The sequence below is a fragment of the Fusarium phalaenopsidis genome (genome assembly GCF_050370095.1).
Source record: "Fusarium phalaenopsidis strain FUZ10S chromosome Unknown contig_32304, whole genome shotgun sequence".
NCBI classification, from domain to species: domain Eukaryota; kingdom Fungi; phylum Ascomycota; class Sordariomycetes; order Hypocreales; family Nectriaceae; genus Fusarium; species Fusarium phalaenopsidis.
The window spans coordinates 1,561,597-1,585,008 of NW_028145404.1; the positions used below are offsets into that span (position 1 = coordinate 1,561,597).

General features: G+C 54.1%; 6 protein-coding genes across 6 annotated transcripts; 2 read left to right on the top strand and 4 right to left on the bottom strand.

Annotated features, from left to right (window-relative positions):
• Window positions 1-6: 6 nt before the first annotated feature.
• Window positions 7-1,961, bottom strand: LRP88_09783 (5-aminolevulinic acid synthase HemA; the record flags this gene model as incomplete). Its single annotated transcript, XM_083246261.1, has 2 exons — window positions 7-1,538; window positions 1,619-1,961. 2 exons carry the CDS (start codon window positions 1,959-1,961, stop codon window positions 7-9), a joined length of 1,875 nt encoding a protein of 624 aa, XP_083097374.1.
• A 1,993-nt stretch (window positions 1,962-3,954) lies between these two features.
• On the bottom strand, window positions 3,955-9,631 carry LRP88_09784 (DEAD/DEAH box helicase; the record flags this gene model as incomplete). Its single annotated transcript, XM_083246262.1, has 4 exons — window positions 3,955-4,635; window positions 4,690-5,621; window positions 5,814-9,508; window positions 9,594-9,631. 4 exons carry the CDS (start codon window positions 9,629-9,631, stop codon window positions 3,955-3,957), a joined length of 5,346 nt encoding a protein of 1,781 aa, XP_083097375.1.
• A 1,268-nt stretch (window positions 9,632-10,899) lies between these two features.
• On the top strand, window positions 10,900-12,600 carry LRP88_09785 (glutathione synthase; the record flags this gene model as incomplete). The annotated part of the gene is made up of 3 exons (XM_083246263.1): window positions 10,900-11,201; window positions 11,251-11,390; window positions 11,561-12,600. The coding sequence occupies 3 exons, from the start codon at window positions 10,900-10,902 to the stop codon at window positions 12,598-12,600; spliced, it is 1,482 nt and encodes a 493-aa protein (XP_083097376.1).
• Window positions 12,601-13,198: 598 nt separating this feature from the next.
• LRP88_09786 (single-stranded DNA-binding protein) lies at window positions 13,199-13,739 on the bottom strand (the record flags this gene model as incomplete). The annotated part of the gene is made up of 3 exons (XM_083246264.1): window positions 13,199-13,248; window positions 13,303-13,391; window positions 13,462-13,739. 3 exons carry the CDS (start codon window positions 13,737-13,739, stop codon window positions 13,199-13,201), a joined length of 417 nt encoding a protein of 138 aa, XP_083097377.1.
• Window positions 13,740-14,881: 1,142 nt separating this feature from the next.
• Window positions 14,882-16,711, top strand: LRP88_09787 (pheromone A receptor-domain-containing protein; the record flags this gene model as incomplete). Its single annotated transcript, XM_083246265.1, has 3 exons — window positions 14,882-15,503; window positions 15,562-16,063; window positions 16,123-16,711. 3 exons carry the CDS (start codon window positions 14,882-14,884, stop codon window positions 16,709-16,711), a joined length of 1,713 nt encoding a protein of 570 aa, XP_083097378.1.
• A 701-nt stretch (window positions 16,712-17,412) lies between these two features.
• Window positions 17,413-20,842, bottom strand: LRP88_09788 (TMEM198/TM7SF3 family protein; the record flags this gene model as incomplete). The annotated part of the gene is made up of 2 exons (XM_083246266.1): window positions 17,413-20,438; window positions 20,488-20,842. 2 exons carry the CDS (start codon window positions 20,840-20,842, stop codon window positions 17,413-17,415), a joined length of 3,381 nt encoding a protein of 1,126 aa, XP_083097379.1.
• Window positions 20,843-23,412: the final 2,570 nt, after the last annotated feature.

Consider the following 23,412-nt stretch of genomic DNA (forward strand, 5'->3'; position numbering starts at 1 on the left):
CGGCATTTAGGCAGCCGTGGCAGCCTCGGAAGTCTGCCTCGACTCGAGCTCAAGGAGCGCCTCGGTGATGCCATTGGCCGCATTGCCAGTGGCCTTGATCTCCTCGGTCGCCTGCTCCACGTTGAGCTGCTTGTCAGTCCAGAGAGGCTCCTGAACGTTGCCCTCCTCGCCAACACCGATGAAGCCGCCCTCGGCCGCCCAATCAGAAGTTCGCTTAATGTTGAGCCGAGTCCAGATCTCGTCAACAGCCTGGACGAGCTGATCTCGGTACTCCTTGGTGTGTCCAGGGGTGGGAGTGATTCGGAGACGCTCCTGACCAACAGGGACAGTGGGGTAGTTGATCGACTGCACATAGATTCGGTAGTCGTTGAGAAGCATGTCGGAAGCCGCCTTGGCAGTCTCCGCGTTTCCAACAAGGATGGGGATGATGTGGGAGGGGTTAGGAATTACGGGGATGTCTCGGGCGTTCATCGCCTCCTTGACAGCCCGAGTGTGCAACTGCTGGAGTCGTCGGTCACCATCATACTCCATCTGATACTCAATCGACGTCTTGGCGCCAGCCATGGTCGCAGGAGGCAGCGAAGTGGTGAAGATGAAGCCAGGAGCCAGAGAGCGAATCATGTCAACGAGCTTGGAGCTGCCGGCAATGTATCCACCAACGCAGCCATACGCCTTGCCCAGAGTGCCAGTAATGATGTCAATGCGGTCCATGATAGTTCCTCGAGGGGCGCCCTTGACATGCGCCTCCCAGTCCAGGTGCTCAGCAACACCAGCACCATGAGGACCGTACATGCCGACAGCATGGACTTCATCGAGAAAGGTGATGGCGCCGTACTTTTCAGCAAGGTCGCAAATCTCCTCAATTGGACCAATGGAGCCGCACATGCTGTACACCGACTCAAAGGCGATGATCTTGGGTACGTGCAGCGGCAGAGACGCAAGCTTTGCCTCAAGGTCCTGGATGTCGTTGTGCTTGAACACAATCTTCTTGGTTCCAGAGTGTCGGATACCCTGGATCATGGAGGCATGGTTCAGGCTATCCGACAGAATCACACAATCGGGCATCTTACTACCCAGTGTTGCCAGGGTCGCGTCGTTGGCCACATAGCATGAGCTGAACACAAGAGCCGCCTCCTTGGCGTGCAACTTGGCCAGCGTACCCTCGAGCTCGACAGCGTGCCTATTGTGACCGGAGATGTTTCGGGTTCCACCAGCACCAGCGCCATACTCCTCGAGGGTTTCATGCATCTTGTTCAAGACATGAGTGTTTCGACCCATGCCCAGGTAATCGTTTGCGCACCAGACAGTTACTCGATCCTCCTTGTCAGACATATGCGCGCGGGGGAATTCCTTGGCCAGACGATTGATGTTGTTGAAATAGCGATACGACTTGTCCTTGTGCTTCTTGTCGAGCTCGGCATTGTAGAAGCCTTCATAGTCGAATTTGCCAGGAGAGTGGAAGCCGGCGGCGGCGGCAGCAGCGACGGGAGAGGCCGAGGTAGCCTTTCGATTCGGGTTGGTTCCAGGAGGAATGGGGGCTGCATTCAGTGTCAGCTGAAGATCAATTGAGACCGGGCAACATGTGATGATGCCAATATTAGTGGCGTCGAGAACATACCATTGTCGCGACCCTCGAAGAGCGGGCGGTCGACGGCGCGGGCCTCCTGGTTACGGCTGGTGTGAATCTTGGCCTTGCCGGTCTTGGAGTGACCAGAGAAGGCTCGAACCGAGGCAGCGGCGCGGTGCTTGGCCGTCTGGACAGCCATGGCCTTGCCCATGACGGGGCACCGCTGACCGAGCAGCTGAAGCTTGGACATGGTGCCGCCGCAGGGAGAGGCGGCAGCCGTCGAGGGGAGAGCGGCCTGGGGACGGGTCGAGGTGGACAGGGCGCGCAGGGTGGCAGGCGAGGCCGTCTTCAAGAAGGGGCACATGGCCTTGGACTGGCGAAGGACGGCGTCCATGATTGCGAGAATCCGACTATGCTCGTTGATTCAAGTCGAGGCGGAGAAGGCTTCGGTGAGTAGAGCGAACCGGAGGGGCAACGGTCGAAGTTGAGGGTGTGTGGAGGGGCAAAAATGCCAGCGAAAAAAGCGACGAGGGGCTACACTCGGTCGCAATGAACAAGCGAGACAAAAGCGAAGCAATTGCTCTCTCTTGACAGTGTGGAGAGGGTTGAGTTGGTTGGATGGAAGAGGAGAAAAAGAGAGGGAGGAGGAAAAAAGGTTGAGGAAAAGGAAGTGCTGAGAAAGATTCAGAGACAGTCGGCGGTTCGGAAAGGGCGTCTCTGACCCATAGAATCCGTCCGTTTCGGTTCCGTCTTTCGCTTCCTTCCCTCTCCAAGCAACTCCGCGCTTCTTGCCCCATTCAGGAAAGTCACCGGTGACTTTCTCGTCTGCCGGTTGCCGATGCCTCCTTCCCCACCGGCATGTCGCTTGCCCGCTCACCTTTCAGCTCAGCCGAAGGGGACGCCGAGTGGCCAAGGCGTCGGGTAAGTTGTAGATTGTACCTTGCACGTGAAGCACGTTCATCCATCATCATCAAGGTTATCAGTCAGGCAACGACATAAAATACCCTTCTCAATTCAACAACGGTTATGCAGATTCGTGGCTCTTCCTTCTCATCTCAAACCTCAAAACAGCATCTGGTCCACATTCACATCCAGCAGGGTACGGGTTACATGCAGACGCAACATGTGGAATACTGTCCGGTACATCCACATCCATGCCACCAGGACAGGGCCGAGTCAGACTCATCGACACCAACGAGACCTGGGTAAAGAAAATACCTCGTTCATGATTGGCCCAGATTCCTTCTTTTCCGAGAGGGGCCAAAACCGTCGTCTCTTTTTCGCACCCTCGAACTCTGCTTCCAATTGGTCCCGGCCGTCGCCGTTGTCATCCAAGGGCGAAAAAGGGCGAAATCTCAGTTGGCCATGTGTCACCGACAGAAAGCGCTTCTTTTCTCAACCAGGCAAATCCTTCCGGCACCGGACACATCTTCAACGGTTACATAACGTTGGCGCTTCTCGCGCTAGGACCCAAGTGAGAATGCCCTCGGTCTTCCATCTTCTCTTCTCGTACGATTGTTAAAGTGGATATTAACTACTAAGCCATTCACTATTAGCTCCATTTCCTTCAATCGAGACTTGTCTGAGTTCTTGTCCAACATCTAGACTGACTCATATTCACTGAATCATTGCTTGGCTTCTAGTCTATTCAGCTCGGCGAAAAAGTCGTCTTCAACTACCCGACCTATGAGACAACAACAACAACAACAACACTTAGGATACGTAGGCGACCATCTTCAATTGAGCTGGACTCAAGCGCCTGGGGACCCATGAAACGTCTAGAATCTGACCCAGGTACTGTTCCTGCCCCATAGGCGATCGCCGCCAAGATCCCACAGTCGTGTCTCCTGATTTCTCAAAATCCATACCTCCGTACAGTAAACCTTTCCTTCTTGCAGTGTCGCCTTATGCAAGGGCCTCTTGATCGTCTCGCTGCAAAGCAATAAAGGTAAAGCATCCTTCCAAATGGGTATCGTTGGGTTCAAATGACACGCCGTAAACGCCTGTGCATCCCCTCGTGCTCTTCATCCACCCTGTGCATGCGCCTCCCATCAATTCTTCTCATTATGCTCCCCGCCACGGGTCGACCTCCCCCCGCGAGGTGTTCCATTCCTAGACACGGTCCGTCGCTCCAATGGTTCTGGTCTTGGAGATCCACGGTTCTGCTCTTCCTCCAGTGCTTGATTAGCCCACTGCGGCAGACGGGACGCCCTGTTTCTTCTATTGTCCATTGCTTCCCGCATTACTTTCATATCATCCCTGGCCAGTGGTCGAGTCTCGCTCCGTTGTAAGCTGTGCCGGCGAATGTTCTGCAGGTTCTTGAAACAAAGTCAGCACGTTTTGTTTCAAAACAACCGAGTTGATGTGAGCTGGGGTTGCTCCTGTTCTCATACATTTGGGTCCGGTGAGTTGAATCTCCTGTGTGCCTGGGCGGAGATATCCTTTTCCTCAAGCGCGTTGATTGTCTGCATCCGGCTCTCCAGTTCGTGTTCTTCGGCCAGAGCCACGTAGTCTGCGCTTAGATAACCCGCAACGATGGCAATTCCGAACTTATCGTGTGACAGTAGCCCGACGAGGAACTTCCAACGTTGGGTATCGGGCAAGAATCCAAACTTGCCTTCCTTCCGAATCGTGTTCACCCTATCCGTCAGGGCACTGGCTATCTGCGCTGGGTCCCCTCCCATCTGGGGCACATTGCGCTGTTGCAGCTTTCGGACTGTATCCTGTAGCTGCTTCTCGAATTCCACCTTGGCTGGGATTTCTGACACGTTGAATAGACCACCTCCCTTGAAGATGCTGCTATGGGGTGCCGGGCGAGGAGATGGTTGAAGGGGCTCCTTTGGTGTCGTCGTCGGTGTTGGAGCCGCCATAGGAGTCGGAGCCACCACAGGAGTCGGAGGCGCCGTGGGAGTCGTGACAAACGGTTGCGTTGGCGCTGGTCGCTGATTCTCCGCGACGGGAACTTGCGGCGGGTGCTCTCCGAAGAAGGTATTCGCCCCGGGCATAGGCATAGGCATAGGGATTGGCCCTTGGACATGAGGAGGAGGCGGCGTTGGTGGCCGGACAACCTTGGTGAATTCGTCAGCCCCGTGATTCATAATGGGTGCGCAGCATAAACTTACTGTTGTGTTTCCGTCCACAGATGATCCGTTGGTTCCGTTAAGAGTCCAACCATAGAGACCTGCTGCCGTGTGGATGGATCCGTTTCCCTCGTCTGGAAGATCCGATGCTCCATCAAAGGATCGATGAACTGTCCTCTGGTTTGCCATTGACGCAGCAGCCATCGCTGATACCTGCTGATTGAGGTCTCCCCGATCAATCTGCAGCTTGACTTGCTCATATCTCTCAGGGTCGGTGGAGCGGAGGTTGTTCATCTCGACCAATTCATCCGCCCTCTTCTGCTCCTCGGCCGTAAGTGTCGTATCCACGTCTTCCCTCTCGAACATGACCGTCTCGACAATAGACAGGATGGCCTTGCCATTCTTTCGGTAATTGATAAGCTTGTCCAAGATAACATCTTTCCCAAGCGAAGGACTTAGATCAGCTGGTTTCATGTTCTCATTCAGAGGCTCCAAGACAGAGCCCTTGCGTTTTGACCAGCTGATCGGGTTCTTCTTGTCCACAACACGAGCTGCCAGCTGCTGTTTGAAAACATGCTGGTTGTGGATGATCTGCTCAAAAGTGCCTGCGGTTGTGAGCCAGTACACGAAAACAGGCTTCTTTTGGCCGAGGCGATAAGCACGTCCTATCCCCTGCTGCTCCACGGTTGGGTTCCATTTGATGTCGAAGATAACGACTCTGTTGGCTCCGTGGATGTTGAGACCAACGCCCCCAGCAGTTGTCGATATCAAATATACCTCCTTGCTGCCTTCGTTGAATCTCTTGATCTCCTCTTGGCGGGATTCGACTGCCGTATTTCCATCAAGGCGGCTAATGGTCCTGAGCTGCATCTTGCACATGGCCTCCAGGTAGTTAAGCGAATCCAGAGACTGACTAAACACGAGTACTTTGTCTCCAACCTTGCGTGCCTCGTCGAGAATGACTGTCAGCAGTTCTGTTTTCCGCGAAAGGGAGATGTCGTTAATATCCGGAACATTGAGCACCTGCAAAGCCTGTGGAATGATCTGCCTGGGAAATGCCACATCCTCTGAGTGTTTGGTGGGTATTCCCCTCTCTCTCATCCTGTCTCCCTCACGGACTCTCATTATTTTTTCAGAGAAACATCTGGGGTGTCGACAAATCAAACTGAGATTGTTCATGGTGGAGAGAACGCTGGCCTTCGAGTCTCCCAGTTGACCCTTGATGCCTTCCTGGTAGAGAACGTAGAGCTTTTTCTGGACGTCCCCGGGTGGAACGTAGATGACAAACTCGTATTTGGGCGGCAGGCCATCTTTGAGCGCTGCTGTCGTGCGGCGATGAACCTTGGGTGCGACCAGCTTCTTGAGAGCAGCAAGTTTCGTCAAAGCTCTTCTCTTCTCAATTGGGCCACTGTCGAAATCGAATCCCTGTTCAACCGGCAAGGAGTAGATGATCTTGAACTCTGCTAACGGGCCCAAGAAGTTCGGTGCAACCCAGTTGATCATGGCATAGTACTCGAGCACGCTGTTGTGTAGGGGCGTGCCTGTAAGGGCAATGCGGGCATTGGTGTTGAAGCGGGAGCACGCCATGTGAGTCTTGGTCTCTGGGTTTTTCAAGGCATGTGCCTCGTCCGTGATGACGATACTAGGCTTGTCAACCAAGAGTTCTGATACCCCGGGGATTTCGAGAAGGATTTTGAACATGTTGTAACCGATTACAAGCACGCCCCCTTCCGAAGCCCACGCTTCAACTGTGTCAGATCTGTCATCTCCTTTCAGAGTCGCCGTGAGCTTGCGCAGCTTTCCCAACAGGCCTTTCGGGGCCCAAATGAGAAACTCGTCTATCCAGTTGTCTACCAGGGAGGGTGGACAAAGGACCAAAGTCCACCCCTTTCTCAGGTCTTCGGGTATCTGAGCGACCACCGATGGATCCTTAGACTTGGACGAGTCGGCCAGCGCAACAAGAAAGGTGATAACTTGCATCGTCTTTCCCAGTCCCATTGTGTGAGCCAACAGACAGCCTTGTCGTGTCTCTGGATCGCGTACGATCTGATTCCATAGGAAGCGAACACCATCGATCTGATGTTCCTTGATGCGGGGGCCAATCGCTTCATTGATGTAGATAAGGCTTTGGCCCTCTTCTTTACTTTCGTTGATGATGATGCGAGATTTGTCGTCTGAAGCTACGCCGTGCAATTTGAGGTCCATTCGCAGCTTGTTCCTGCGAGCCTCTTGTTTTTCGAGTCTTTGGTGTTCTCGCTCTCTGAGGTCCACTGCCGCCCTGTCTCGAATGATCTCTGGGCGATTCTTCCGCGCCTTTCGGTTCGCCATCGATTCGACATCCTCGTCGTCGTCCAGGTCGTCTCCCAGATCATCATCCAGTTCTTCAGCGTCAAGAGCATCGAGGTCGTCATTTCTGTAAATTTGGCTGTCCTGAGGGAACTCGGGCAGGACCATCTCAATGAACTTGCAGAAGGGATTGAACCATACTCCGCGTGTCTTCCGAAGCCGTTTGTTCAGTTTCTTGTGCTTAAATTTAATAACTGAATCTTCTGCCACGTTCTGACACTGGAAGAAGCAGTGGAAAAGCCGGACGAAGTCAAATGAAACAGTCCTGCTGCTTTCAGGAGTCAACTCGTCCTTGCTCCTAATCGGATCGGCCATGTAAGACTCAAAGTGCTCCGTCCAAATGACATCGGGCTGTGTCGACTGAATGCGGTCAAGGATGCCTCTTCGGCGAGAGTGATCAAGTCTCCAGATCAGACAGATCAACAGCCTCCAGCGATCGCTCTTCTTGACCCATCTCTTGGGTGAAACACCGCCAATGGTTTGAATGTTCCCAAGTGTCTCAATAGGCGGGGGAACATTAATCCCACTGCTGGGAAGCACTGTTTCCTTTGGCAGGGGTGGCGGAGGAGGAGGAGGAGAAGGAACCTGAGTGTTCTTTTGAGGACTCGGCGGGCGACTCGCTTCCGACTCGGAAAGGATGGTCAGGTCAATGACATCGGCCTCGTCAAAGGTATGGACCCCGGGCGTAGCTGCGGCAGAAAGGTCTTGTGTGAGGTCCATGTATTCTGGGGCCACTGGTGACTCTGCTTTCAGAGATTCAGCCCGCGAACCTGGCCCGGCTGGCACAGCCTCCTCTTCCATGCCCATCGGATGGTCTTCTGGTTCCAGCTCTTCACCGGAGACTATAAAATCATCCTCGTCAGAGCTAGTAAGAATCTCTTCGCCCAACGGAACTTCTGTTTGTTGCACAGCCACCTGTCTCGGCCGAGGAAGTCTACTTGGCTTGGGAGGTGGGCGAGAAGACTCCAGGACACCCATCAACCACACGTGGTATGCCTTGTTTTCGATGGTTTGTTGGAGAATCACCGCTTGGTCTCGGACCCGAGCCTCCTTCTTCCACTGTTCCTTCACAATCTCTGTACAGAACTCTTCTATCTTGTCGCTGGAGTGTTTGGCCTGGATGTGAGCATGGCGAACCTGATGATTTTTTGTCCCCATACGTCGAGCGTTGATCCACAAGCGATAGGCTGTTCGCTCATGTTTGGGTAGCTTGGTCTCCCGCCAGGTAGCCTCCATGGACTGGATGGCCTCATCCAAGATCTCTCTGACTCGCGCGTTCGAGATGAGTGTGGGGACTGGTTGGCTATTCTCTGCCTGCTTGTTCTCGAGCGCTTCTGCCTCTATCTCGTTCCAAGTTTCCTCATCAAAATCTTCGTCCATGTCTGACCAATGAAGAATAGGATCGGAGTGGTTGGATCCCTGGGATTCTGGACTAGATGACCTTGACAAGAGGGCGGGCTCACGACTGTTGCTGACCATGACATGTCTGAGAACACGAGAGACCACATTTCTCAAGCCAGGCGGGGGCTTAGTTGCCGTAGTAGTCGCGAATGCACCGTCCTCAAACTCCAAAAGGTTCGAGCTAAGAGGGACCGTGGAATCCTTGATGTCGGCGGTTGAGATTTTGCCCTTTCCGAGATAAGCATATGGGGGAGCCCTTTCCCAGGGGTATCTGTAGGCACCGGCTTGCTCCAGCGCCAGGTCGGATTCGGACTTAGAGTCGGAATCAGGCTTCGCAGGGTATTCGAGGACGTCCGCTGCGGAGGGGAGGAAAGCGGGAGCGATGTTGTGTGGCTTGCTGTCGAGAAGAGTAGGGACAATTCGACGACGCTTGACGGACCTATCATCATCGGCATTCTCTCGTGTCGAGGCGGTAGTTTCGACAGTCGCGGAAGGATCAATGTGCGCCCTGGCGACAAGTTGGCCATCCAACTGTGGTGATGGCTGCGCCTCGTTCGACGGGCCTTGTTGTGCTGAGTTCTCAAATGTATCAGGCCTAGAGGCAGCGTTGGTCTGCGCGAAGGCCTTTGGAGCTTGCTCTCTGTTAATCCCGACCGAGAATGACCCAGAACCCGAACCCTGGTGATCTCCGTTTGACAAAGCTAGGATGGACTTGAGCCCAACCATCCCCTGCGCTGGTTCCTTGGGCTCATCATCCACGTAACCGGATTCCTGCCGAGAGTAGAGCTGAAACCATTGCTGATATGCGCGGCTCCTAGACCGAAAGCCAACGATGGCCTCTGCGAGGGCAGCCTTGTGGCGGGCTGGTTTGATGCCCAAGCATTCCATCAATTCCTTGCGCGAGAAGGTATGGTCGTAGGTCAACAAGGTTTTCCCGTCAAGCTCTTCCTCCTGAACATGGGCGACCAGAGTCGACGGATCACGCCCCCATGGCCAGCGAGGAGCGGAAAGTTTACGGGCCACGGTGTCGACGTCCCAAAGAAAGGGATCCTGGGCCTCAACGCCATCCATGTTGGAGTTGCGCGCGCTCTTGGGGGCGCAATAGCTGGTGTTTCTGATTCGCGAGTCAATACAATGTCGGGGTGAGTGGTTGTGAAGATGATGAAAAAAGAAGAGATGAACAAACGGTGCCAACTCACGGGGGGTACTGGTTAAGAACATGAGCTGGGCTGGGCATAGGCCCAGCGATTGATACAGAGATGTGAGGAAAAGCGCATAGCCTCCAGCTAGCCGCGTGGGTTGGAGAAACTGGGCCTCAAGCTTGCAGGTCAAACAGACGGGACGTTGTTTGGAGAAGTGACAATCAACGAGCCGCGATGCGAAATGCAGCTAGTGCACAAGCTCGGGGATCAAGAGTTGCTACGCCGATGGAGTCTTGCACGTTACTTGATAATGCGCTGAAGCTGCGGACGAAGTAAGAGTGAGGATCTGATGTATCGCAAAAGTCGAATGATGAGAGCGAATGGCTGCAGCGCTTTTCCCATCTCAAGCCTCTGTGCCAAGCGCGTTTACTGTTTGACACAGTGCGCCAGAGGTACCGCGAGAGGGGCGATCTCATCGGCGGGGCAGTCTGCGGGCAGTCTGCGGGTATTCACGTGACTTTAATACCCCGCCAACAGGTACCTTGGGATCCATGGATGTAACATTGAGCATTCACATTCATGTTGGTACAGTTAGTAATTGGTTGGAGGCCGCTGTGTGAGGCCAATGGGGGAGAATGCCTTAGCTATGAAACAACTCAGGAGGCATATGTCCAGTCAATTGCGGGAAGTAGGATTCACACTAACGCAGCAGTGAGCAACCACCCGGTTGCCCCACCAAGGCGGGCAGGTGCTTCTGGTTTACGCCCATGGATCTCGCTTCTTTCATACAGTGGTTTTGACGGCTAAGGCGCCTATGCAGGCGCCTCAAGGTTGAAGCACGCTGTTAAGGATTAAATACGATGGCTTGTCGGTTGAAAGCAAAATCTGCGCTGCAATCAAACTCCGGGACTGCAGTAGCAAATGATCCACGGTGCAAGGACAACTTGACACCCCGCGAATGGCAATCGAAGCACACAACTCCCTGGGTGACTAGGGTCCAAGGAAGCATTGACCTTTAAATATCTTCATGTCTATTCAAAGATAACACTTCATGAGCAAGTAAAGACTGAATACCTATGCAAGAGAATGAAGTAGCCTCAACATCCACTATAGAGCATGTTACCCACGCGTCTCACAGAAAGTCCTGCTCCAATTGCGTCTAGAAGCACCCACTGAATTATTAAGCCACCCCATCCGGCGCTACCCTTCCCGATCACGCAAAAGAGTACCTACCCCTTCGGCTAGCGGGTCGTCGATACACTCTTGAGAAGCCTCATCTTCACTTCATTCAGACCAGAATCCTCAATAAACGGCCTAGAGGTCTCTCGAACAACCTCTACGCTCCCAGTCAACCTCGCCTGCCATGGCTTCCCTCACAAGCGGGGCATATCCCCCCACCCTCAAAGCCGAAGAAAAGGAAGCCCTCGTCGAGACCGTCAAGGACTGGTCCATAGGTAATGGCCTCGCAGTCAGGCCTCCGCCTACAGTCATAGCCGCCGAGGCAGATCCCAAGGGCATTGCCGCCGTCAATGTCCCCGTCACACTCTTTCCCAGCCCGTTTCCGAAGCAGTGTTTCGCCCAGGGCAAGGCAGTGCAGAAGACTTACAATGAGCTGTATGCTTCTGTGAGCCGGGATGAGGAGTTTCTGGCCCAGGTCGTCAAAGAGTAGGTGAACATCGTCACCAGCTTGTCGCATTTTCTGAATTGTTCCAAGGGTTGCAGATGGTGACGAGTTTATTCGCAACCTGTGGGACGTTCACCTCAAGGTCAAAGCTGAGGGATATACCCAGGCAAGTCTTATCCTAGGCCACTTCTACTTCTTTCTAACAAATCCAAGCCTTTGTCTCTCGGTCTGTTCCGCTCAGACTACATGGTTCACCAAGATACCCACACTTCTCCCCCCTCGCTCCAAGTAAAGCAGGTCGAGTTCAACACCATCGCCTCCTCGTTTGGTGGACTCTCGACTTATACGTCAGGTCTTCACAAGTGCGTGTCTTTACTTCACCTAACATGCATGTGAATAGTTCCTGACATCACCAGGTACCTCTCCACAACAGAATACCCTCTTCTGGACAATGCCATTCCCCAAGGCTCGCTGGATCTCCCTGACAACACCAGCACCCGTGGCTTGGCGGCTGGGATCGAGGCAGCCTACAACGCCTACCCCAAATCTGAGCTCGGCCATCAAAAGTGTGTCATCTTCCTCGTGCAAGATGGAGAGAGAAACATCTTTGATCAGCGCCACCTGGAGTATCAGATTATCAGCTCATCGCCATCCACACCCGTCTTCAGGCTGCCATACTCCCAAATCCTGAAGCACACTGAAATCGCAAAAACTCCCAAGCGGCAGCTGCTGTATCGCCTTCCTCGAAACCCTTCCAAGGTTTACGAGGTGGCTGTTATCTACATGAGGTCCGGATATGGGCCTTCTGACTACCCAGACCAGCAAGCCTGGGAAGCTCGGTACCATTTGGAGCGATCCAACGCCATCAAGTGTCCTACAGTTCTGACTCAGTTGGCTGGAACGAAAAAGGTGCAGCAGATTCTCGCTACCCCTCGTCCTGCGTCTGCGCCATCTGCGCTTAGTCGGTTCATCCGTGACGACACAGACGCTGCCGCCGAGCTGTGGCGAACCTTTACCAACATCTACCCCATGGACACAAGTGACGCAGGTCTTGAGGCTCGCAAGAAGGCTCTTGACCCAGAAGCCTGCCAAGCCTATGTGCTTAAGCCACAGCGCGAGGGAGGCGGTAACAACATCTACCGAGGTTCCATTCCGAGCTTCCTCAAGTCGATTCCCGTGTCTCACTGGAACTCTTACATTCTGATGGAGCTGATCACACCTCCTCCAGTCTCCAACATCATCCTTCGCAACGGCAGCCTGGAGCAAGGTGGCGTCATCTGCGAGTTGGGCATTTACGGTACTTGTGTCTGGGATCAGAGCTCTGGCAAGATTCACCACAATGAGGAGGCTGGATATTTGCTACGGACAAAGGGCGACAAGAGTGAAGAGGGTGGCGTCGCGGCTGGCTTTGGGTGCATGGACAGCTGCACTTTGGTGTAAGCTAGTGGCATCTTCATTGGTGATTGCCGTTGGGGATAGATGGTGTAGAGCAAACCATGACTTGGTTGGCCGTGGTTGTCTTTCAAACAATTAGATTTTCAAACCCACATCCTCATGTCTAATTGTTGGTTGGTTTACACAAACAACCATGGTGTTCTACCGCGTACCCCTGTCCACAGAGCTTGACCTCATCGACTGAGGCTGATTTGATGAATGCGGCGAGTATCTTACACAAGAACGAGTTGTAGGAAGGCCTTATCAGAATACAAGGCCATGGCAAGGGGACCAAGTTAGCAATGACACTGACCCGGAGGATAATCATGTGCGAGGCCCGTAAAATCGCACAACATCAACATGCATATCGTCCCACAACGAGCGCTCATCTAGTACACACTTTCCAAATAGGTTTAACAAGTTTATCGTATCGTGGTATCATACAGCCCCTCGAACGGTTGCGTGTAAGCCTCATCGTACATTACAACCCATACAAGACATCCAGAGAAAAATCGACCGTCCGTTACAGAGAGGAGAGAAACATGGGGAGGCATTGCGCCGCTTAGTGTACTTTGTCCATGCTTAACAAACAACAAATGTCCGCTTACTCGCCCTGCTCAGGAGCCTGGGGGCGTCGGAGGACCTCAAGGGAGCCTGGAGCGCAGAATTAGAAAAATGTGCTACCGCAAAGGAGATTGGGTGACATACGCTGAACAACGCTGAAGCCGGTACGGGTCTGGCCTTGAGAGTCGGTGTAAGTGTTGACAGTGGCATCGCCCTCGACGTAGATAGTAGCGCTACAGTATCATTGTCAGCATGGACACGGGTTCCTCGCGGGGGTCGAAACGAAAAAAAAAAAATACGCACCCCTTGGGCAAGTTCATGAGGTAGTCGCGGCCGGGGCCCTCAGCGAAGCTGGTGATCTTGAACCAGCTGGTCTTGCGGTTGTCGCGGGGCCCGCTGTTGCTGGCGACGGCGTAGCGGACGATCTCGCGACCGGTGCTGGTCGAGTGCAGCTCAGGCGTGTCGGCGAGGTTACCAATGATGGTGATCTTGGCCAGAGGGCGAGGCGAGGTGGTGCTGAAGGCACGGGCGGCGGACGAGGCCGGCGCGACGACGGCGCGACGGAGGGCGGAGAAGGACATGGCTGCGAGGGGCTTGTTGAGGGGTCTTGGGACGAGGTGGTGGTCGTGGTGATGGGATTTTTTGGTGATAATGCTGGAGCGGAGTCGTACTAGGCCAGGTTGATAGCGCTCGGCTGGGGAAGCTTGTCGCGTCGGTGAATTCTGAGACGCGATAGGGTAAGGACCCAGAGATTAGGGGGGCTGTCTCAATGCGTGATTTGATTGGCTAAAGCCCGCGAAATATCTTCGGTAGTTGGGTAATACATGATTGCCTTGGTAGACGCATATTATTGAGTATAACGATCGGTGTGTACAACCTCATCTCAACCAGCTCTCTTTGAACAGTCCATCATGACCAAGAAACCACGTATCGTGTTGCAAGGTCCGGCGCCTGATTCCCTCAATCCGGGTTTCATCCGAGTCAGCAACACACATTCAATATCTCAGTGTAATTCCAGTTCCAATTGTCAGGGCCAAGCTCGACAACCTTGTTTCCTCTCCACCTTCGGACGAGATGCCTCAAATCATCACCATGGCCCGCGCTCCAAGAAAAGTGACAGGCGCACGTTCAAGCCCTGGGGGCGCAAACTCCGGCGCCTCTTGTTTATTTTTATAGAGCCTGCATGTACATGCCGGTCTGGTCGCCAGAGAGTGCCGTTCTGTTCACCTCCACCCCCTGGTCCGATCGACTTACCGCATTCGGACCTGAATAAGACCTCCAGATCCTCAATAACAGCCCTGGTGGACACTGCCCAAACGCTGTCACTCCCGCTCGTATATGACCCAAATGGTCTAGCTTATTCAAGCCTCTAATTCAGGGCCGTAATTCATATCCATGTCATACCTTCCCAAATGTGGCATCTGAAGCTGCTTTTTATTGAGATGCGCCTCAGCGCGCCCACCTTGCCCAGGATCCAGCCTCCCGGGTCCTGGGCAATAGCAATTGATGCAAGGCGACCGTATAAAAAGCCAACAAAAGGATCTTGCCTTTTTGATAGAAGAGGTCCCTGCGTTTCCCGCTTTGATCAACCGTTGAGCCAAGACGCAACGGTTTCCAGTCATCCTCTCCATCTTTCTTTGCCAACAACATCACAAGGCGTGTGCTTTAGCAGACTTCATTCTTTAAAACTTTTTATGAAAAGGCTTCATATCTATCTTTCGTCATGGCCGGCTCAGACCACTTGTTCGGCCGTGACGGTTCCTGGATCGTTGTGGCCAGCGAAGCTGAAGCCATCACCACTCCCGCTCTCACAGCCAACTTTATCTGCCGTGTCCTGCTCGCCACTCTCGCAAACATCATCTGTCTTGTCCCCTTGAAGCATCTCTACCGCAACAGCGAGTTCGCAGCCGTCGTATTTATCCTCAACATCGAAGTGACCAATCTCGACACCATCGTCAACGCCCTGATCTGGAGGAACGATGACACTGATAGTTGGTGGCCCGGATATGGCCTCTGCGATCTCAGCCCTTACATTCACAACTTCAACATTGCTCTATTCGTCACTTGTCTGCTCGCCATGATGCGTAACCTCGCCCAGCAAGTCGGTCTCTTGCGAGCCAACTCCTTGACCGTCCGCGAGAAGCGTCGCCGTCACCTTGTTCAGGCACTCATCATCTTCCCTCTTCCCATTATTCAGCTTTGCTGGGTTTGGCCACTTACCGCTCAACGATATGTCGTCGGTACTTTGGTGGGATGTAGTTGGGTTGCCTCACCGTCGTGGCCTTACATCGTCTTCTTCGTCACTGCCCCTGTGGTCATTGCCATCATGACTTCTGGATACGCAAGTAGGTCTCACTTCGTTTCCTCATACAGAATTGAGATAATCTAACACATAGTTCTCAGTCCTGACTTACATCCGTTTCCGAGAGGTCGCAAGGGCCACCCGTTCAGCTGTCAGCAGCAACCGGCTCACCACTCAGCGGGCTCAGCGAACCAAGCGCCGACTCTATCTCATGGTCATCTCCATCCTGGTCCCCTTTCTACCCATCATCATCACACTCGCCGTGATCAACTTCATGGCTGCCTTTTCCCTCCAACCCTTCGACTACCATCTCATCCACAATCAACCCTTCCCAAACATGTGGTCAAACATCATCTTTCTGCCCTCGAATGGCGTCCCCTTTGTCTACATGAACAGCTGCTACATCACCATTCTTGCGACAATCCCTGTCTTCATCTTCTTTGGCACGACAAAGGATGCCATGAATAGCTACCGCCTCGGCTTGCTTTTCATCGGTCTTGGCTGCATCTTCCCCAAGCTTCACGAGGAGTATGATCCTGACAGGGACGCATACGGAAGCAGTTCCGGCAACATTCATCTGATGACGTCCACAGGGGCCTCGAGGTAAGTTCCAGTTTAGTAACAGCAAATGCTCATCAGGCAGCGCTAACCAACTGAAGCAGGTCTCCTCCACAGAGCAAGCTCAGAAGCTTTCTGTCCTCGCGACACATTCCCAGCCTGAGCACATCATCGGCAGGAAGCTCTCGCCATGCTCCCATGCACTCAATCGACCTCACTCTCGCGAATCAAGACGTCGAACAAGGGCCCGAACCTGTCCGATCTCAAGCACCTCAGTCAAATCCATGGGATGTTTCCTATCCTCCTCCTACGGCCCCATCAACCACTACCCTCAACAGGGCATCAGAACCCATAACCTCTCCGACGCCCAGCCCCTTCCTCTTCCGCACGCGGTTCGACTTTCCCACAATACCGTTGCCATCTATCCCCTCTTTCAGTTTGGGCAGAAAGAAGAACAGGCATCCTCAGCTCGAACGAGGTTTCCCCCTTGAGTCTCTACCCTCTGTGGTCAACAACCCCCATTGGGATACGACCGACCTCTCTACGGAGCCCTCTCATATCCAGACACGCGTGTGGTCCGATGACCAAACCCAGCTATCTGTGTCTACACCCGAGACGAGTCTACTTGTTTCATCGACGTCTGGACAGTCTGTCACCGTCGAGACCATGCTAGCACAAACATACCGACAGTAGGAAAGCAAGTATGGTTAGGCTACGTAACCACCAACATCAACTACCCAGGTCACCAGAGGCAAAACATGCCACACTTATTTCGATAGTCCTTTTATTTGCTTATTGTCTTTAATCTGCTATCATACCCCTCCATGCGAGCTCAACATCATTGCAGGCGACGGCGTCGGCGTCGGCGTTTCCAGGTTTCAGTCTTCAGTCAAGGAAGGATTCAGAAGACAGTTCAAGGACTTTCACAAGTCACAACAAAACACATTCGTCCCATAAGAGAAGCCATGTTTGTGAATAATCCATAACTTTGTGATTCTGCCAAAGCCACCATGTCCAAGACACCTGGCCATCACCGTGTCCTCCACGCAGGAAGACCAGAACCATTAGAATTATAACCCGCCAAATTAACGCCGGCGATGCGCTACAGTGACACACACGCACACCCTCTATATAATGTACCTGTATACCTGAACCTCCGCCAACCCGAGTGTCGTTTTTGATCTTGAAACCTTGACCAATCCCGCTTTTTTCAGAATCCCTGACATGAAAACCCCTGGTATCAATAATGCGTCAAAGTGATAACATGTTGAAAGATGGTATAAAAATGTAACGTGAAAATGAATGTGACTTGGTGTCTCTGGTCGTTTCAGAGAAATGTGTTTGTGCTTTTGCTCTGGCTGACACCAGAGAGTTGGTGTAAGGTGAGGACCTCATCATTTGTCCTTGGCGTTTCGCTGCATCTTTCGCATGGCTTCGCGGTGTATTCCGAGAAGATCGCCGCTTCGCATGCGCTCGTCAAAGGCTCGATCATTCCACTCCTTCTCTCGCTGCTCCATCTCACGTCGCTGGGCTTCAGCCTCTTTTTGGCTCATGAGAATGTTGCGGCTCATCTCGACGTTGCGCTGAACCTCGGTTTCCCTACCGGCAAGGAGCGACATCGGCGTGAATGGGGTCTCGCGTCCTGTGCTGTTGACAACTGGGGCGCCCGCAAGGCGGTCCTGGCGGACACTCTCTCGGAAGTTGGCCATACGGGCCTCGCGCTCAGCAGAGGTAGGGAGTGTGGACACCCGCTTGGGCTGGTGAGAGTCAAAGGGCGCTTCTGAGCTGTTGACACCAATGCCGCCACTACCGCTTCCACCGCTAAGACGCTGCAATGAAGGTGTAGAGGCTGATGGGTTCAAGCTGCTCTGACGCATGAGTTGCTTTCGTTGGCTCAGAGGTAGATCATCTACATCTGCGCCAACACCGGCAGCGTACATGGCATAGTTGTTGAGAGAACCTGCATCACTGGAAGCTCTGTACGGGTTGTTCAAGCTGACTTCGGATGGGTTTGCCAGGAGGTTTCCTTGAGACTTGTTGCGGAGGTACATCTCGCGCTGGCCGAGCAGAGTTTGGGGGCTCGAGTACGAGACGAGACCTGGAGTGGACGAACGGTGGGCATCTGGCATAGGAGCCGGGCTAAGAGAATGAGATCGCACAGCCTGTCCCTCAGGGATGGGAGGAGTCAGACTAGGAGCGTCACGCTCCTCGGCAATCGGCTCAATGCCATTCGAGGTTCGACGCAGGCCCATGGAGGCAGATCGAGGCACACCGGCACTGGTAGGCGTCGTGCCTGGGCTGCGGTTTTGTCCCTCGCCGTTGAGGATAGCAAGGGCTGCGGGGACATTTTGCCTCACGCTGCGTCGAGAGGCAGAATGAGACATATTGGACACCTGAGAGTCAGATCGTGCGATAGCAGGTGCGGGCGTTCCCTCGTGGGCTGACTTTTGCAGCTCATTGACATGAACGGGAGCCGGCGTTTCGATAGTCGGCACCGCAGGGCTTCGAGGAACGTCGATGTGAATGTCGTCAGGCTCTGGGGCGTCAGCTTGGCTCAAGTGCTTGGCCCATTCGTTGGTTCGATAGGACAAGGCAACTTTAGACAATGATCTTGGCAGGCGATCCTTCGTCAAGCTGAGACGGGTCGAAGAACCGGAAGTTGCGGACTTGGCCTTGTCAAGGGCCTCAGAAGCCTGCTCCTCCGTATGCTCGGTCTTGGTTGGCTTAGCAGCGCTGCTAGCTGTGTCGACATCGAGGAACTTGGCCTGATGGGTCGGGGTCGGGCTCAACTTGCTATTATCATCCTTTCCAGAGAGCTCGGCATTGATCTCAATGCTCTTGGGTGGTTCAGTACCAGGCAGGGAACGGCGGTCGCCAGCACTCAGACTCTCGTCATCGACTGTCGCCGCGACTGAGCCATCATCGTCGCGAGGTCGGGAACGTGGGATCACAAGATCCTCAGTGCTTCCACTGTGACCATGGCCGTGTTCGTGGTCTTCCCCAAGGACACGGCTAGATCGATGCGAGATGTTTCCCAGCAGCTCCATCGATCCACGAGAAAGGCGAGATAGTCTCTTGGCAAGCGACTGGCGGTGACCGGGAGTAGGGGGCTCGGCATCTTCGTCATCGGCAAAGGTTGCGACTGAGGATCGTTCGGCATCGGAGATGGCGTCATCATCATCGGCGGCAACGGGAATCGTGAACGGAAGAGGGATGACTTGAGGAGCAGGAGATCTAGGGGCCGATGAGGACTGAGACACGCGCCTGTCGACAGACTCGTTGGCAACTGAGAGAGTATCGTGGTGTACGGTGGGAGCCTTCTCATCAACCTGGCTCAGAGGTCGAGCAATATCATCCGAGGCAACGCGAACCGTCACTCTGCCGTCCATATCCTGTTCTGAGGACATCAAGGTGACGGGGGCTGGCTTCTTGGGTGGCTCTGGATCTGTCATGGTCGTCATTTCAATAACCTCGACAATTGAAGCAGACTGTCTCTTTGAAGAGTCGGTCTGACTGTCACGGTGCTTCTTCTCCGTTGAGATCTCGCCGTCATCTGAAGTGCGTGAGGCTGTTGAGCTTCCGATATCGCCATCTCCATAGACTCTCTCCCATTGACGTCGTTCTCGAGCGTTGGCCTCTTCAATGTTTCGGCCGACATTTTCCTCCTCTTCCCGGAGGTTCCGCTGACCCTCAGCCTCCTCCTCGGCCTTCTTCTCGCGCTTTTCTCGAACAACCTTCCACAGCTTAATTTGGGAAACGATACCAAAGAGGAAGATGATGATGATTGCTGCCGTCTCCACTCGAATGCCCTTGGTGACTGGGTATGTATCAGCACCAAGCGGGAAAAGGTCATCGTTCAAATCCCAAACGTAAGCCCAGAACTCCTTGAGGCCGGCCCTGCTGAAGGCATCGATACCTATCACAGTGACTGTGGCACCCGCAAAGGAGATCATGAGAATCAAAGCCCAGTCTCGAGTGTAGTGGCTGAAGTAGAAGACGAAGCCACCCAAAGTGAAACAGGCGATAAAAATAGCCTTGGAGGTGACAGGTCCGAGCAAACCGCCAGGAACCAGGCACAGGAGCCACATACTAACGCAGAAGCCACCCAATGCGCAGCCAAGCCCTTCGGTGATTTCTCGAAAGAACATGGAAGCCGCACCAAGAAGACATCCTGAGAGCACGACGGCAACCACATAACCTCCCTGTAGGCCATCACTCACTTCGGGTTTCATAACGTAGACGATGAGCACGGTAACGCCCAATGCGGCAGAAAACGCGGTCGAAAAGAAGGTGTGAACCATTCGGTTCCTGATACCAACCAGGGCATGCGCAATGCCGGTCAGGAGGAGGATGGTACCAGCAACGCCCCAGCCAGGAGTGAGCACCGGCGTAATGGGCAGTTGACCAGCAGGGATTGTGGCTGTCGGGTTTGTCAGTCAGATACTTGAGAAGTTGCTGTCAAAAATTACCATTGTAAAGAGTCGAGTTGAAGCCGGCGTCGTCTTCAAGAGATCCGCTTGTTGATGTAGCGTCGGCGGTCTCAGTTTCAGTTCCCTCGCTTTCGGTGGTGGTAACTGAAACGGACTCGGTCTTGGACTCGGCTTCGGCTGATGTGGTTGCTCGAGCCTCAGTCTTCTTGACAGAAGCCTCCGTCTTGGTGGCCTGTTCACTCTCTCGTGTTGTTGCATCGGACTCGATAGCTGTTGTCTTTGGCGGTTGCTCCTCATCCTGTCGTGGAGCTAATCTGAAGATCTCGCCACTGACTTGCTGTATTACCAAAAGCAGGCAGAGCAGCGTCCATAACCGAGACCAGCGGAAGAACATTGTGATTCGAAAGTTGGGGTTGACGGGTGAGTGGTTGACGATTTAGTATCGAGAGCTCCTGATGGCAGCGTTGAAGGGCCTGCTGAGCATCGTTGAATTCCAAACCGGCAGAATATTCCAAGGAACGCGTATTTGCTGTGAACGAAAGAAGGATGAGAGGAAAAGACGCAGAGTGCGAGTGCTCAATGGCAGGCCAACTCCGTGGATGGGATGCAAGAAGCAACTCTAATAGCTTGATAGCCCTGGCTTCGGAAATGCACGATGGCGGCGGGACGTGAAACAAGGCGATCAAAGCCGATCAATGGCGGGGGACTCGGAGACGGCAAGAGGAAATACAAGACGGGAGAGACAAGGGGGATTCGATGGTAGAGAGTCGTCGACGATCAGCAGCACAGCGCGGGATGTCGGTGGAACAAGGCAAACCCGAGCCAACAGGTAACAATGGAGGCTACCAAGAGCGATGAGCACTACCACGAGGCAAAAGGAGGACGGAGAAAGAGAGGGAGGGGAGAGAGCCTAGAAGAGGGGATCCTGAAGGGTGTGGGATCATAGTTATCATCGGTGCTGGGCGTGCAGCGATGTGTAATTTTAGCTTCCTTCGAAGATCTGGTGGTGGGCTCGTTGGAGGACTGGAGTCGACGGCTCACGATGGACCGTCACAGCCCACTTGCCTGGCGCTGGAGACGCGGAGAACGACTGGGAATACCCTGGCAAGCCGCGGCCATGGTTGGCAGCGAGTGGATGAAGCGACAGCACATGGCGCGGGCTGCGAGAGCTGCCTCCAAGGGCCAATTTCCCCAGTGCCTCCTGTGACGCCGTGGTGTCGTGATGGCCGAGACAAACGACTTACAGAGAGACGACCCAAACGCGGGCCAGCCGGAGCTACAAGGTACGTACCGCCTTCCCGGTGCTTGGCCCTGCACGCCCTGCACCTTCCACTTCTCAGGTTGACCGATTCGGGAATAGCAGGTGGAGTACCTCACCCCAGGCACATCCCGGCTCACCCCTCTCCCATCTAAAGGGCAGCCAATCGCTATCGAGATGTACCTGTCGACTCTACCTTCAGGTACACGTCCATCCCAGCCTGGTCTGGACGGGAGCGCGCCCGCGCCAGGGCCAGCCATCATTCATGGATCCCATCATGGATGGTGGACGGATGGACATGGGGTGGCACGGCAATGGCATGGTCCATAGCGTAATTGGCCAGTATGGCCAGCTGAGAGAAAACGGCCGGGGGCTAAAGAGAAATTTTCTCTAGCTGAGGAGCGCCTCTTTTCCACCGAATGGGCTTTCTATTTTCCAAGGCTTTCTCCTCGACAGACGCTTCGCCGCATTCTGTTTCTGGCTGAGACGAGACGCATAATACTACGGCCCTGCCATTAACGGTGTTTCGCCCAAACTCTCTCCACTCTCGCCGACCCAGACAGAACCTGAACCTGCTCCTCAAGATTGCACGGCGCAGGGATCATGCTGAGCGGCTGATTTAGAGTGGGCTCCAGCCGAACAGCGCCTGAGGCGAGTCTGAGAGCCTGCAGACTCTGCTCACAGCGGCCCCAATGCCCCATCCGCATCCCTGTGAAATCCCTCTGCATCCTGGTAGGACGAGTCTGGCTCGGCAGGCCTCGATATCCTCCGCCAGAGTAGCCTCTCTCTCTGCCTTGAGAGATCACCAGTCTCTCGTTGGTGGACCCCTGGCCCAGGCCCAGCGAACAGCTCAGAGGGCCCTGGCTGCGGCCAGAAGAAACGCGCCCGAACGGCAGAGCCTGGTCATGCCCTGTCACCGGGCGTTCAGCCCTCCTGCGAATGGGATCCTATCCTGGAGGCGGATGAGCCAGGTCGAACAGCCAAGGACGCACGCTTGCTGGGAAGCCACTGCGGGCTGCGCTGTGTTCAGCCGCTGCCATCGTCACACGTAGCCAACGTGCCCGTGCCGGTGGGTTGGAGGGAGCACGGTAATGCATCGTCACCACTTCTGCGACGCCATCGCATTTGCTGATAGGCCAATCCGCGGGTTAGTCGAGGTGGTATTACACCTCAGACACCACTCTCACACAAGAGGTTCTGCCAGCGACGAGGATTCTTTCCCTGCTCAGCTGCGCCTCGACCGCCTCTATTGATGTTGTGCTGGACGACACGACAGCTAGAGCTATATCTCAGTGTGATATCACACAGCCAGAAAAAGTCTTACATGACACGCGGCGGCTTGCGGCTCACCGACAAAGCACATCCCACTTCCCGCCTCTCTGGGGGCACAATGGCTTGTCTTGTCCAGCCATCCGTCCCTTTCAGGCGGCCCGGATTCATCCATTGTCTGAAATCTCAGTTCAGTCAACGACAACCTGAACCACTCGGTGCTCGGAACTCAATCGTCTCACAGTCATTCGTCCCATCTTCTAATTTAAAATTCATGCCGCTCAACTCACGGTTCACCAACTCAGGGTTCCGGGATTCTGGCTGGACGGAGGATCCTCCCAGGTCCAAGCTTGAATCTCTATCGTTCTGGAACTCGACATTTAGTTTCGCCTCCTGACCTGATCAGAAGCGAAAAGGGTCCCTCCACTTTTTGCCTC